This window comes from Epinephelus lanceolatus, chromosome 15 (genome assembly GCF_041903045.1).
Source record: "Epinephelus lanceolatus isolate andai-2023 chromosome 15, ASM4190304v1, whole genome shotgun sequence".
Lineage (NCBI taxonomy): Eukaryota > Metazoa > Chordata > Actinopteri > Perciformes > Serranidae > Epinephelus > Epinephelus lanceolatus.
The window spans coordinates 27,051,477-27,067,009 of NC_135748.1; the positions used below are offsets into that span (position 1 = coordinate 27,051,477).

General features: G+C 42.4%; 1 protein-coding gene across 1 annotated transcript in view; it reads right to left on the bottom strand.

The window, feature by feature from the left end:
• Positions 1-15,533, bottom strand: part of spred1 (sprouty related EVH1 domain containing 1) — a 35,406-nt gene that overhangs the window by 7,392 nt on the left and 12,481 nt on the right. The window contains exons 2-4 of the mRNA XM_033642760.2: positions 15,227-15,497; positions 8,892-9,060; positions 1,673-1,719 (exon numbers count right to left, since the gene is read on the bottom strand). Of these exons, the coding sequence (XP_033498651.1) occupies positions 1,673-1,719; positions 8,892-9,060; positions 15,227-15,497 (487 nt within the window). The remainder of the gene's footprint in view (positions 1-1,672; positions 1,720-8,891; positions 9,061-15,226; positions 15,498-15,533) is intronic.

A 15,533-nucleotide genomic window follows, 5' to 3' on the forward strand; every position in this document is an offset into this window, starting at 1 on the left:
ACTGATATAACAAATATTATTTAATTAGTAAAATAAGTGGTGGCTGCGTAGGATTGTTTCCGACTTGTGTGATCCAAACATTTCCAATAACTCCAGAGCGCTGTCAAGTCCAAAAGTCTAAATTAACTGAAAACAGACAGACAAAATTCTGTTTGCCCTCCCGAAGGCACGCACTTGTATTGACGGAGCAGACGAGCAGCAATCTAATAGCATCATAAATTACATTTATTCATTAAAGAAAGTTGATTCAATAAAAAAAGATTAACTCGTTTAATCCTATGAATCGCCTTATTCAAAGTGAGGATTTTGTTTGGGGATTTATTTTTCTTTTTTTTAGGGTGATGGCGTCATAAAATATAAAGACAGACATTCAAACCTCATTTAATAGCTTCAAATGTAAAAAAAAAAAAAAATGGTACAGTCCTAGTTATTGTTTTAAAGCTGTACCTTTTGTGTGCACAACAAAGTTCAGTGTAAAAAAATGACCAGCGCTGAATCAACACTCTGAAACAGTGTCAACAGTAATCAATTATAAGTTTCACAAAGGTAACACCTATTGCAGGACTGCTGTATGCACTGCCCTTCCTCCCATGAATGTGTCTTTTCACCTACTCTGCAATCAGAGGTAGAACAGGTGACTGACGTTCCTGTAACAGGTCCGATATCTAAAACAAATGAACATGGGTGTGTAGACTTGAACTATATACTTGCTGCCTTTCTCCGCTGCAGAGAACACGATATTCTTAACCGCACATGTCGACAGTCAATAGAGCGCCTCACGCCAGGAGCGAGGCAATATATATGTATATGTATGTATATATGTATGTGTGTATATATATATATATATATATATATATATATATATATATATATATATATATATATATATATATATGTGTATATATATATATATATATATATATATATATGTGTATATATATATATATATATGTGTATATACAACTCTTAGCATAATACACCTTAACAGTTCTCAACCTGTCAACAAAAAGAGGCCCAGCGCATGAAGAAACACATTCGGTTTGGAGAACAGTGAAATCACAGAGAGCGTTTTTGCGCCGAGCTGCCTTTGAACAACCAGCTCCTGGGGCAACAGTTATTATATCGGCATCAATTGTAACAAGAGTGACAGCTACCAAGTGAGATTGATAGAGACAGCTAAGCCTGCTCGAGCACATTCGCTGGCCAACACCCAGCTCCACCTCAGGGTCTGGCTGGCACTGGTTAAACACCTGTAAATCTCCAAGAACAACTGTTAGAAAACAAAGGCAGGTGTCAGCGCCTGGGTGGAACCCATCAGGGCTCAAACATATGGCTCAGGTTCGAGCTATGACCTGCCTCGTATTTAACCACAAGGGAGAGTTGGGTAATAAATCTAACTTAATAAAAAACCTACAGTGGGTGCACTTTCACGTTCTAATGATTCATTTCCCAACCCATGACACCAACATACTTAATCAAAAATTAATCATGTTTATGGTTTCGATTTTTGTGATTGTGTTGCGCATTTTCCAACAAAAACACACCTTATAGCCTAAACAAGTTTTGCTCAACACATTCACAGAAGGATAGCTAGGCTCCTTAAGTGCACACACACACATATTCTGCATACTAAAACTCTTAACCAGAACCTCTGAGCTTTAATCTCACTCACCGGTAGTCCATCCTCAGGAGTATCCCCTTCCCCAAACGGCCGACAACCTGGAAGAGAGAAGGAAGAGCCCAGAGGGGGAAAGATTAGAGGCCTGACTTGTTCACTTTATACACTCAAACCAATAGAGGCACTACAGTTACAGTTAAATAAGCAACTAGCACACAATCCATGTATCAGCATTGTCAGTGGCATATGCCTTCATTAACACCTCCTCACACAGTCACCAATGGTATTATTGACATGTAGCATCCGGTTTCTGTACATTACGAGGCCTATGTAATACACATAGCACTTTTTTGGTGTCTTATGCCGGCATTACACCAAACCACAACTTTCTATTGTTAGAACAAACTCAGTTGGGGCACGCCTGTGATCACGACTGTTTGGTGTAAGGAGGTGATAAAACTCCAAAGAAGCTGTCTTAAGTCAGTCTTGACATTCCAACAAAGTCAAACATGTTTAATATTATTAAAGTTTTTAGTCTTGGCTCATGCAAATATTTAATTTAATGACGTGAACACTGTCAGCGACCAATAGCTGCAGAAGCTACAAGAAGCAGCAAATCAGGTAGACAGTAAATATGGGGGAAAAAAGCATGATATAATGGTTGTGGGTTGGACAACTGCCTGTAAAATAGATGATCATTCATTCAGGAATATCTGGAAAGTCCAGCTCTTGTGCATACTTGAAAGAGGGATCCCACATCATGGAAAATTTCCTCAGGGAGCCCTTCATTATGCACCTGATTCTTTCCAGTTTGACAAATTTAAGGACTTCCCTTATCCATAGAGTGTGACAGTCAATATGGAGGATGTTTTATGGAGGCACAGGAAGGTGAACAAGTCTCGGTTCTCTTGGACCGCGGAAAAGGAGGGGAAACTGATGGTGTTGTGGAGTGAACAAGACTTGTTTTTTTAATTCGGCGTGTATCTGATCCACCAACCTCTTATTTTAGTGAGAAATCTTAATTTTTGGTACCGTTAGCCACTCATTCTCATGGTTTCCGATCACATAAACTGTGTAGGAAGGGAGTTGAGATGACAAAATCTGAGTTTGTACACAAATACATTTTATCTCTATAGATGATTTTAATGAAGAATTGACAAGAATTACGTTGAAATATGGTGTCTTTTATGTGTTTTTGCAGACATGTAAGGAACTGTTAATAAGATGTATGGCTTAAAATGAGTTGGCGTTATATTTTCTTCTAGGAGCAGGATGGGAAATATCTCAGAAGGAATCTAGCCCTGCAAATGGTGATCCTGCAAGATCCTAAGTCTTTGCAAAACCTTATAATGTGTAATTAAACTCTCACATATTGTGGATGTGATGTCAGACTTAAGTCTTTTCAAAGTCTTTTCAAATTCAATCTAGAGTGTAGTAGGCATATAATAAAATAAAAAATATAAATTTTGTTGACAAATACAACACAAGACTTATTTTTGGATCTAAACCACTAAGGAGCGAATCCTCAAGGCACCCCAGTGAAATCGTGACTCGTCCACTTCCTTGTGCTATTTTTAAACCTTAGCTACGTTTCTATGAATATTTGCAATTTATACTGCATTCATCAAAACCATTCTGCTCTCAATGGATGACATCTCCCCTGCAAAGCATGTTTGAACCAACAGATTTACATCGCTGGTTCTTGTCAGGCCAGAATAGCACAAGACTTCTGCTTTCCTCCGACTGTAGCCTAATGGGGAAATGAAAGTTGCTTTGTGTCAGTGGGGCACACAGAAGTTAATGAAATATGCATGTCTAGAATGATGTAACCCCGACCTCGGCTAAAACGCCATGTGCCATTTCCGCATCCAAAACACCTCGTCTGCCGATGCTGGAGTCAGAGCTTATGTTTCAGGTATCGGGCCGGCCATGTTACAGCTTTTCATTACCACAGAGAATGAAACTGTGGCTGGTGTAATCCGAGGTAAGACTCTAATGCTACTGATATTTTTACACTAAATGCTATTTTGCTGAACTCTTCACACTGAGAGCACCACTTCTTTTCACTGGCTAGACATGTAATGAATGAAGTCCAACAGCAAAAGGGAAGAGAAACACAACATCGTAAACTAAATTTATACATGCGACATGTTAGCCACATGTCCAGCTCCAAATCCGTTTCGAAATGTGCTGCATGTTTAACAACAGCTCAACTGTTTAATGACATTTTTAGGTGAATAATCTGAGAAACAGATACCATTTTAGCCTGATTAGTAGCGAGAAGGATACTGGTTTAGGTCTGTATGGTGTTTATTATGCTCATTTTAGGTTTATATCTGTATTTAAGGTTTCTACTAGAATACATTTTCACACTTTGATGGTCAAAAAACACAATTTTTCTCACACTATCTGTGCTGGAATATCTGTATCCACCCTCTGTCTGGGAAAGCTCTGTTTTAGTGCCTGTCTCTTTAAGCATCCCTACTGAAAAAACCCAATCTGTTCCAATTGGTTGGCATGTCTGGGTCCTTATATCAGCATCTCTGCACCATCACTACATTAACAGATGATAGTGGCACTTTCAACTGTTAAAAACCACCAACTAAAGCTTAAAAACAACTAGATATGTTCCAGCAGGAATATGATCCAAAATCGAGGAGAAATTTACAACATCGGCAACCAAGATTACATGTTTCCCTGGTGTTAGCATGTAGCTATATGTAGCAGTGTAGTTGCAGCTGGGAAATGACTGTGTAGTGGCATTTTCCCCCATACATATCACCACTAAAAGCTCTAAACACTGCCAGACATGTTCCAGCAGGAATATCATCTGAAATCATAGAGATATTAACAACATCAGCAACCAAGATTACATGTTTCCCTGGCGTTAGCATGTAGTTGCATGTAGCAGTGTACTTGCAGCCAGGAAATGACTGTGTAGTGACATTTTCTCTTGTAAAGAATCGCCAATAAAAGCCTCTAAACACTACAAGACATGTTCCTGCAGGAATATAATCCGAAATCTTGGGGAAATTAACAATATCAGCAATCAAGATTACATGTTCCCTGATGTTAGCATGTAGCTACATGTAGCAATGTAAGCTAAGTAACGTAAACACTTGCAGTTTCATATCTGAAGCAGATGGCTATACAAAGAAATCTGTCACTATCTGATGTCAGCTTGTAGCCACACTAAAAAAAACGTTGGAAACAGTATTCTGAACGGTCTACAGCGTGAGGTTTTTGCGCAGAGATAACTTTTACAGGTTTACCTCATTATATGAAACTCTTGACATGTTTACTATGAACATGTCATTGTCACATCATATAAATATTACAGAAAATCAGTAAACGCATAATAGGTCCCCTTTAAAATAAAAATACTTAGTATTTCCTATAAACATCACTTAACAAGTGCTGATATTCCAACTATAATTGTACCCAGCCTCTGTAAACACTAGTGGACGTCTAAAGAAAGCAAAGCTAGCACTTGATTTTCATGATAAAAGAAAACACTGTTAAAGAAACTTAATAGAAGAGAAAATGGTTGAGGCTATGGTCTTGGCGATGTGGCAGAAAACAGGGATTAAACCATTTCCACTGGGATGAAGGGGAAACTGTTTGTACCTGGGGCATGGAGAGGTTCTTTTTAAAAACTTAGGTTCACTTAATTAGGATCACCGAGGCCTCGTTTGAAGCACTGAGGCATCAGTCAGTGTGTCTGCATTCAGGGAGGAAATATACAGCAACACGGAGGACAGAAGAATTCACTGGGCCTGTGTTAGACCCAGTCTGTCCGTCTGTCTCTGAATCACATGGAGAAAGGTGTTTGTGTGTGCGTGTCTGTATGCATTTCTCCACTACAGAGAGAAAGAGGCTTCCTGCAGCACGACTCTGGCAGTGCTGGGCCGCGAAGCTGCCTGAGCCATGTGCCCGGCGTTGCCATGGCAACAGAGGACTGCAAGACTGATACACACACGTGCGCATACATACACACAGGCAAAACATATCCTCTCTCTCTCTCTCTCTCTCTCTCTCTCTCTCTCTCTCTCTCACTCTCACTCTCACACTCACACTCACACACACACACACACACACACACACACATTCACGCAGCAGTCCAGCAGCAGGACGATGCAACAGGAATACAGAAGAACCTGCCTGCCTGAGCTGAAGAGAGGCATTACACAACCCTGGCAGAATACAGAAGATGCCAGGAGAGAGAGGAGCGGAGCGGAGCGGAGGGAGGAGAGGACAGCAGGGGAAAGAGAGAGAGAGCAGTGCAGGCACCAGGGAGGCGAAACTCACCATCACCTGCTGTAGCTGACATTCACAGGAAAGTGTTGAAGCATTTACTAGCAGACAGACACTGTACAGCCTCTGGGTGAGGTGAGGAGTGTGATTCAATCACACTAACATTCAGAGATGTTCAACTTCCTCCTCAAGCATCCTGTTATGTAAACTTCAACTAAGTATTATTTTTCATTCAGATTATTTTCTGAATTAATCATTCCATCTATAAAATGTCAAAAATAGTGAAAAACATTAGTATTGTTTGTTGTCCAACTAACACTCACATAATCCAAAAATACCAGAGACCAAGGGTGCTTTCACACCTGCCCTGTTTGGTTCGGTTCAATCGAACTCAAGTTCGTTTGCTCCCTAAGTGCGGTTCTTTTGGGCAGGTGTATTCACAGCTATACCACTTGAATGCACACCAAAACAACCAGACTGAGGCCTTCTTGAAGAGGTGGTGTCGGTCTGGTTACAAACGAACTCTGGTGCGGTTCGTTTGTGGTGAGAACGTGTTCTGATCTCAATTCGAACCAACTGCAGTCACATGACACATTGTTTGGGTTAAACATGAGCATGTTACAGTCCTGGAGGATTATTAATGTGCACCTCCTCCTGTACTGCCTTAATATGCACATTCAGCACATCCAATGCATCAAAACATTGTTTTCTAGTCAAACTGTATGGTTTGACTAAAATGAACAATGACAGCAATATAGTCCACGATGACCAGCGCTAAAATCAACCTGCATAGTTGTCCCTCCATTGTGACATTAGAAAGTGTCACATTTATCTTGCAAGTGTACTCTTCTTCAACGTTTTGTTTACTTCCTGGATTTTTCCCACATGGAAATTCTGACCAATCAAGAGCAGCTTTCTCGTCCAAGGCATTTGATCTGGTCTGCTTGTAAATGCTGCCGTGAGAACACGAACCGACTCTAGGTAATTATACAACTTTGTAACAAAATTAGTCCCTGATTCAGACCAAAGCAAGACATATTAATACCTGAGATGATGGAAATGGTACATTGCAGGCATTTTAGCTTAAAAATGATTGTGACTATCAAAATTAATTGGCTACTAATCTACTAATGTATTAAATTTAGTAAAACAGGCTAAAGTCCTATTTGCATGGGACTAGTATTATCTGGGGACCTCTGGTAATTTGTAATAATTGCAGAGCTCGTTTGTGATTTCAATCTGTGCAAATCTGCCATGTCTTTAATTTGTAAAGTAAAATTCCACTGCAAATTACCTACAACATTACACCAAACACAGAGGTCATGTGATAATATTAATACAGTGTGATTTGGAGTCGTATTTAAGTTTTCCGTTTTCTCCGCACCTTCTTTTTTCTCAGTCAAGAATTAGGGAGGCTTCATCGGCAGTTTTAAAGTTAAGTTTTGACAGAATTTTGGATGTAGGAGGCTCTTCTTGCCACACGCATGATGACCCATTTGCAGAAAAAAACAAGCTCATATCCATAAGAGGGGCACAATCTCAAAAGATGATAAGATGGTTGATATGTGACAATGTCTGGCAGGATTGGCTCTGTTTGTTTAACCCACATTTTAAAGAAAAAAAGAACGTTATCACTGTACTTCATCGCTAGTAGTGTTTCTGTGTTGTGTAGAGTGGAGTTATGAATGAGCGTGTGGATCATATTTGGGGGATAATGTCAGTAATTCGTGTAAAATACAGACTTTTGAGTATCCTGTGCAATTGTGCCACACGAAACACAGACGTAGCGGGTAATTTCTAAATCACATGAGGTCCCCAGGTATTGCCAGTCCTATACAAACAGGGCTTAAGCCAACTAACTCTCAGCAGCCCTGACCTCTAACATGACATTGTCATCCTCTCATTAATATAAAGTTTTATTTATAGCATTCCATAATTCTTTGTTCCCTATCTTCATCGGAAATTTGCTGGCAGAGCTATTCACAAAGCCAGCCCTACAGTTGTTGCCCATGCTTACCTTTTACCTGGACTATGTGTGGACTTGTGCCCAGGAAGTACAAATCTCAGATAAACGCTTGTGGGCGAGAGGCGACTGATGCCTACTGGTGATAAGCCTTTACGATATGTTCTGCTGTACCTCCTCTACGCTCCTCAGGGTTCCCGGGTCTAGAGAGTAAAGGAGATTATAGCTCCCCAGCCACCCAGCCAGCCAGCCAGCCAGCCTCTTGTGTAACACAGCGCTGGGTGGCAGATTGCTGAGCTGGCGATTCTCCTGCTAATTGGATGACTTTGCAACCTCTGGCACTGTACTGAAAAATATTGCTTATCAGGACCCAAAGCTGCTAACTAAACTCAAAGACCCAGCTCCACCCTAGGTTTTGAAAAATAGTATAAATGCCACAGTGTGCACAGGCAGGCCAAACCCTTCCTTTTTTTAGACTAGACTAGCCAGTCCTCAAACTTGAGCAGCACAAAAGCCCAACCTGGTCAAGTTTCTCCTGACTAAAGCTTTGCCCCTATCTCAGGTTGCCACCCATTCTGTGTGTCCCAACTCCTAACCCCCCGCTCCTCCTCCTTTCTTACCAACGCTCCCTATCCCCTGTCCTATATCACCCACTGTGCTGCCCTGCCAGTCTCTACAGGAAGTGGGGAGTTTATCTGGGCAGCTGGCACTGATAAGATAACGCAGGAGGGGTCATGCTTGGGTGACTGAGCAGGTAGCAGTGGGGGGAAGTCATCAACGCTAATCAACGCTATGCATCTCTCCTAGAACAGATGCTAGGTCAGCCCTTACAAGCCAACGACAAACAGGCAGGGATACAGGCTGTAGGAGCCCGCTAACAGAATGCACGCCATGTTCATACACATACACCCGTATCATTTTACACGCATTGGCTGGCTGCCAACACACACAGTATCGTGCAACCTCTGAGAGGGAATTCCAAACAAATCTGGTGTTTTGTTTTGAAACTCCAAACACACACACACCACAACGACCCACTAACACACACACACACACCTTGGTTGATGTCCTCAATGGCCCGACGTATACCCCGGTCGAAGGCGCGGGCGTCAGCAGGGCTCTGGAAAGTCAGTCCGAACTTCTTGTCGTTGATCCTCCAGTGGTGGAAGATGGGGTTGACCTTGTTGTATACAAGGTCTTTCTGCAGGACACACTCCAGCACCACCTGACAACACACACAGTGAAACACATTAGTGCTCAACAGCATTGTAGTTACATTTGGTCAAGCTAAAGTAAGCACGCAGAGTGGCAGCTGCATCATTTAAAAGGTTTAATGATGAAACTCACAGGGGAACACACATGTAAATCCTTCATCTTACTCCTCAGCTAAAGTTATTCGAACATGCCACATTCAATCACTCAGTGGTGAATATATAGAGAGAGATTGGGAGTAGAGGCCTCATCTGGAACCACACGTAACTCCCGAGTTTCTAAAATAGAAAACATAAAAAAAAATCATCCTAAACCCAATAATTTCACATACTTCTTTAGATAATTTGTAAAACACATTCTAAATGGTGGGGTTTTCATTACAGATGATGATAAAGTTGGAGAGCAGTGGTGGTGGCAAAGGACGGAGGGGGGCTGAGTACGTTTTGGAGCCAGGCAGCCCAAGTGTGTGGCAGAGAGAGACTGTGTTTCCAAAGCCTATTATTAATCAGGGCTACTGGGCCGCCTCCCGGCCTTCCTCTAGGCAGATTAAATGAAATGAGAGACGGCCATTACAGTCTTTGAGGTTTTTTTACCGACGTGCACGAGAGGTGGCTTAATGGGGTGTGAATGTGTGAGCGTGCGCATGGCGATCTGCGTGAGAGAATGTATGAGCGCGGGAGCTGGCGTGATGAAAAGCTCAATGACCCAAGCGTTACACTGTGCATCTTCACAGCGCAAACGCCCTGTCAGAGGACAACGGTCACAAGCCAATACTCGACCGGTGAAAGCAGATGGCACTATTCCCCGTCGATCCGGACAACAGTCAACACGCGCGCTTTAAGAGGTTGATACGTGGCAGCTGTACGAGAGGTTGGCGATATGTGATATGTGTGTCAGAGAGGGTGCACGCAGGTCTATGTTTCATTCTGAATGTGTGAGCGAGAGCTGCTTTTTCACACAAGCGTAGAGCAACATCGTTTTTCTACATGTGGAAGACGTGTCTCACAATGTCTGTCCTCGTGTTGCAAACAAGCCTCCCCAAGAAAAGCAGGGGCAAAGGTTAAGCCAGTGTGTTTACCCAGAGCCAGTGGATGAGGGGGGGGAAGAAGAGAGGGGATGGATGTGAGGAGGATGGGGTGGGGAGGGCCTCTGGGGCTGATTGTGGAGGCGAGACTAAATGGAGCCGGAGCAGGTAAGGTGAGCGCACAGCCGAGGCCGACAGAGGAGGAAGTATCACAGTTGCATGGAAGGGACGACACTTAACACCACATTCCACACTATGCTCGGAGAAAAGAGAGGAGGAGGAGCCACCCCCTAAAGAAACGCAACAGAAGGCTGCCAGAGATGTTAGAGGAGGAGAGGAGAGGGACGGAGACAGAGACAGACGGAGGTGAGACGTGCAGAGAGTAATGAAGAGATAGCTTGAGAGCGGAAATGGGGGGGGGGAGATGGAGAGAGAGTGCATTTACATGCATACAAGAAACCAAGTGGGAGAAATCAGGCTACAATCTTTGAACACTGCCTCTGCCATCACAAATGCGATAATCACTTCAAGACATCCCGATAACAATGCTTAAAAAATGCTTTTAGTATATTGTAACTGTCGAAGTAAAATAGAGTCTGTTTTAAAAATAAAAGTGATGCACTAATTTTGAATTGTGGGCCAATACCTATGCCAATATATAAAATAAAAATGAAGGAATAAGTCACACATCTATTTTCAAACAGGTGCGTAGAAGAGAGACGAGAAGAATAATTCTAATTTGCGCTCTAATATCTATTTTATGTTGCTTCGACAAATTAATCAACAAACTAATCGTTCAAACAACTATATTTATTCAAGTTTCTTGTCACATCATGATCATTTTAAATTTACCTTTGTCCAATACTCATTTTTACTGAACAGAGCTTGAATGCATCATAATGTAACTCAAGGCAACCTCTGTTAACTGTTAGTTCCAGCCACTGGATGCTAATAGCTAACAGCCATTAGCTAACGTTAACTAGCTCTCCTCCTGACAATTTCAACACGGATTTGTTTTTCACAATGTAGCATTATCTGGGAAAAAATAGGGTGTGTCCCATGATGCCTCCTTTCATCCTGAACATGTCCCGGGGAAGATCTTTGTTTGTCCCAACCATGTTTATATTGTCCCCAGGACGACGCAAGCCTTGAGCCACGCTTTTTAGCATGCGCAAAATTATTGTGACAGCAGGAAAACACCAGCCACTGCCATCGGTGAATGTCATCTTAGGCAGTGATAGGCCGATGGCAGTCAACAAGGTGGATATCGGTCAATGCTGAAATATCGATGCACTGAAGGCACACTAAAAGGCACTGTTTGAAATTGATCACCCAAGACTTCCAGCTAATAAAGCATCTTTTGCTAGCAAAGACAAACAAACCATCAGATGACAAAGTTAACAGCAGAAACACAACTGTATCAAGTACGCCCTCTGCCCCAGGACAAAGCCTTTCAGAGAAGCCTTGACTACCCAACATTTACAAATCTATCAATCAGATGGAGTCACAGACTACGAATGTCAAGAAGCCAGAGATCTGTCACAATCCCAGAGTCAGTATGCTAAGCAATCATCGACCAATTAGATCTGTAGTTTTTAAGAGAGTCAAAGAATCAGAGTGAAGGAGGGAGAGAGAGGGAGAGGGAGGAGGGAGCAGAGTGATTGGTAGCTATATGGAGAGCCAGCTGAGTCATCACCAGTACACTCTGTGCCGCATCACTGCGCTTATAGACAGATCCCCTCCACCTCTTCCGTCTCCCGTCTATCTGGCTCCACCTCTGTTTCCTGCTCTTTGACTACACACATCTCTCTCTCTCTCCCGATACCTCTCATATCTTATGCACCCCAATCACCTCGCTCCTACCAGCCAGAATCGTGCCTTTGTGATTTCAAAATAACTGCATCTCTGATCCATTTATTCCTCCATCTAGCTCAAGTTTCTACCGAGGGGTGGGAGATGTCATTGTGCTTTTTCATTCTGTCCTTTCCTGGCTGAATTAAAACACTGGATTATATTGCTTTAGATGACAAAAAGCATCTAAAACACAGATAAGCATTTTCATTTTCTGTTTTTTTTTAGACATAGCATATCAAACCAAACAGCCTTTCAAACATTCAGAGGCTCTCTTTTTTTACTCTGTTCAACATCACTCTTACAACATAATTATGGTCTTTCATTTACCTCTGAAGTCAAAACACCGATGTTACTGTTTTGGACGATACTGTGGTAACAAGTACTGATATTGCCCTGCGTTTTTTTCCGACAATGCCAAACATATTCTTATGTGGTTTCCTCTGTCGCTGTTGTTTTCATGGACTCATTACTCTGCCGCTCCTCTTCTGATGCCCTCAGACTGTCGGTAGCGCTGTGGTTGACGCCAACACCACGGCACTGGGTGGCATCCCGACAGACCTACATATGGCTGGGTGTTTGTTGTGGTGGCTGGGGGTAGACTCTAGCGGTGATAGGGGTGTTTTTACCACATCCCAGAACAGTTGCCGGGGTCTTTGAGCCATGTCTATAGCCCGTCTGAACAACAGCATTCCCGTCACACCCTTTCCTGTGCCACACACACGCTTGGATAGCAACGCACTAAACACAAACACGGCGTAAACACAAGACACACATAAAATTGTCTTCAGTCAGAGGAGATAAAAAAGGTGATTTAGACACCCTGCTGTAACAAGCCTCTGATGTCAAATCGTCAGGAACCGCCAGACTCTGAGCATCATGGTGGCCTCATCGTTCTCCTGACATCTGACAGACAGTCCTCTCTCTCTCTCTCTCTCTCTCTCTCTCTCACACACACACACACACACACACACACACACACACACACACACACACACACACACAGATTTACACTCTCATTACCACAGACCAGGATTATCCCAGAGCATCTACTGGATCTGTTTTAGATCTACAACACAGAATGAGTCTGTGACAAGAAGATCATGAGGTTTACAGCAAAAGCCATGAGGATTAGAACTACGACACAACTTGATCTTTTGGAGCCTCATTGTTACTTGGTGAGGAAACAGAATGACCATGCACTTTGCAGGTTACATGTTTATATGTTTACATGGTACCAATAATAAATAGTTAAATATATTTGTAATTGGACACACTATTAAACATGTTAGTAATTAGACAATAGTAATGTGTGAGCTCCGCATGTCATGTATAGCCCTTTAGGCCTTGTCCACACATATAGGGGTATATGCGTTAAGGCCTTTCAGCTATGCTAACTGCGTTTTAGGTCACCGAAAACAAATGTTTTGTAAATAATTTGTAAAAGATTTTCAGTAATTTTCAGTGTTTAAATTGAATTTTTGGCTTGCAACATTAGCGTGCTTGTCATTATATCCTTTGTGAAGCGTCACAATGGCAGACATGGCCAAAATAGTGCTGGTTCTAATGCTGCTAACAAGACTTCTTATGTGTTTACACTTATCGGTACTCCTCCACTTCCACTTTTGAGGAACAGAGGTATCAGAATGTGCTGCGGCGGTCACCACTCCAGGTAACCTTCCAGTAATAGCTTCTTTAGGCTTCTGATTGGCCAACATCGTCTTATTTTTCGCGCTGCTTTTGGGTTGCGCTTATAACTAGGGATGTTCCTGACAACCAATTTCCCCATCGACTAAACAAAAATTTTAATCAAGACTAGTCGACCAGTCTAAAAATGGGAAAACACTCACGATTTCCCACCATGCTGTTTTAAAACTCTACAGGCTCTGTAGCACCCACTAGTGGCGGGCAGCTGCATGACAGTTAAGCGGCATTGTACATGAATAAAACACTAATTGGTTTAACCGACTAATATTTCTGGTGCCGAATAGCAAGGGGCGGACGTTTAATTGTTTAAACATCTAATTGCGTGCATCTCTAGTTATAACGCCACATGTTGTTTTGACATGCTCTGGACTATGCTTCAATGTGTTTGCGTTTTCATTCTGGACAGAAATTTTTTACAATGGTGTTTGTGTTGAATGTTATTTTTTAAAGACATTTTCAAAACAGCTGTGTCTGTGTAGACCAAGCCTTAAACGCAACACATACACATCTCTTATAAAGTCAAATCTCGCTATCTGTGATGAGGAAGAAATATTCTACTTTTGTTGAATTAAAACTGGCCAAACAAAATCCACTGACCCTAATGTCGGCCCATCACTGATAGAGATGCACTATCACATTGTGTCACTATAGACCAGCAGCAAAAGATTTTACACTAGAGCTGAAACAAGTAGTTGTGTAATCGATTTGCTGTTTGACAGAAAATTTATCTGCAGCTATTTTGAAAACAAATGATTCATTTTTCAAGCAAAATCCCAAATATTTGCCAGTTCCAGCTTCTTAAATGTGAAGATTTGTTGCTTTGCTTTGTCTTATGATAATTAAGTAAATAGCACTGGGTTTTAACTGCTGGTTAGACAAACGTGTGACATACATTTTGAATTTTTTATTTAGTGTGTGAGGCCACATGGCGAATCTGAAAACCTTTTTTCCCTCACAGTATAACTATATTATCTATAGAGTGTTTTACACGTGTAGACATCTGGGTTTTCTTTACTGTTAGAATAACCAGGAACATATTTTCCTGGCCTAATTCACTGAATAATACAGTCTTTACATCACACATCAAGAGAAAGGAAATGCTCGTAAAAAGGTAGGCAAATACTTGTGTACTCATGGAAAACCGGAGTGAGTGTGAATTTCCAGCCCCCTTTTCCATCATTTAGGTTCCTTCCGAGCTCTTTGTGCATTTCCCACATCCCACATTCTCTTCTCCTGAGTAATCTGCCCTTCTCCCTGATGATATCATCATGCATCACAGCATCATGCAGTTCGCTCCTATTTTCAGATACCTGCGCCATGGAGGAAAGCCAAACAACCACTTCCTGTGTGTGAGTGTGTGCGTGAGTGAGACAGCAAGAGGGGAGTCTGGGAAAGGGGGGCTCGGGGTGATCTCATCCAAGAGAATGCAACATCTCTGGTTTGTGTACCTGAATGTGCATGGGAGACAGGAAGTGACTAACTAACCGAGAATGTAAACACGTCAATTAGCCAGTTGGATGTATGGTATTAATTTGACTTTATGCAGCACAGCGTGACATAATACATTTTTGAATTTTAAGCTAAAGGTTTCCCTTACCAATTTGTCTTTGAGCCGCTCGCCCTTGATGTGAAATTCCACAGCGGTGGGGCTGGGACTGGGGCTGGGGCTGGGACTAGGACTGGAGCTACAGGGGCTGAGGTTGATGCTGCTTCCTCCGCTGCCTCCGCTGTGGGTGCTGCCGCTGTCCTCCGCCCGGCTGACCTTATAGACGGTGACACAGCTAAGGCCTCCGCCCCCCAGGGGAAGCCACCCACCGCTGGAGTCATCCCGAGTCATGACCACTGCTCTCACACGCGCATAACTGTCACTGTAGAGGAGGAAAGGAAGGAGAGGAGGGGAGGAA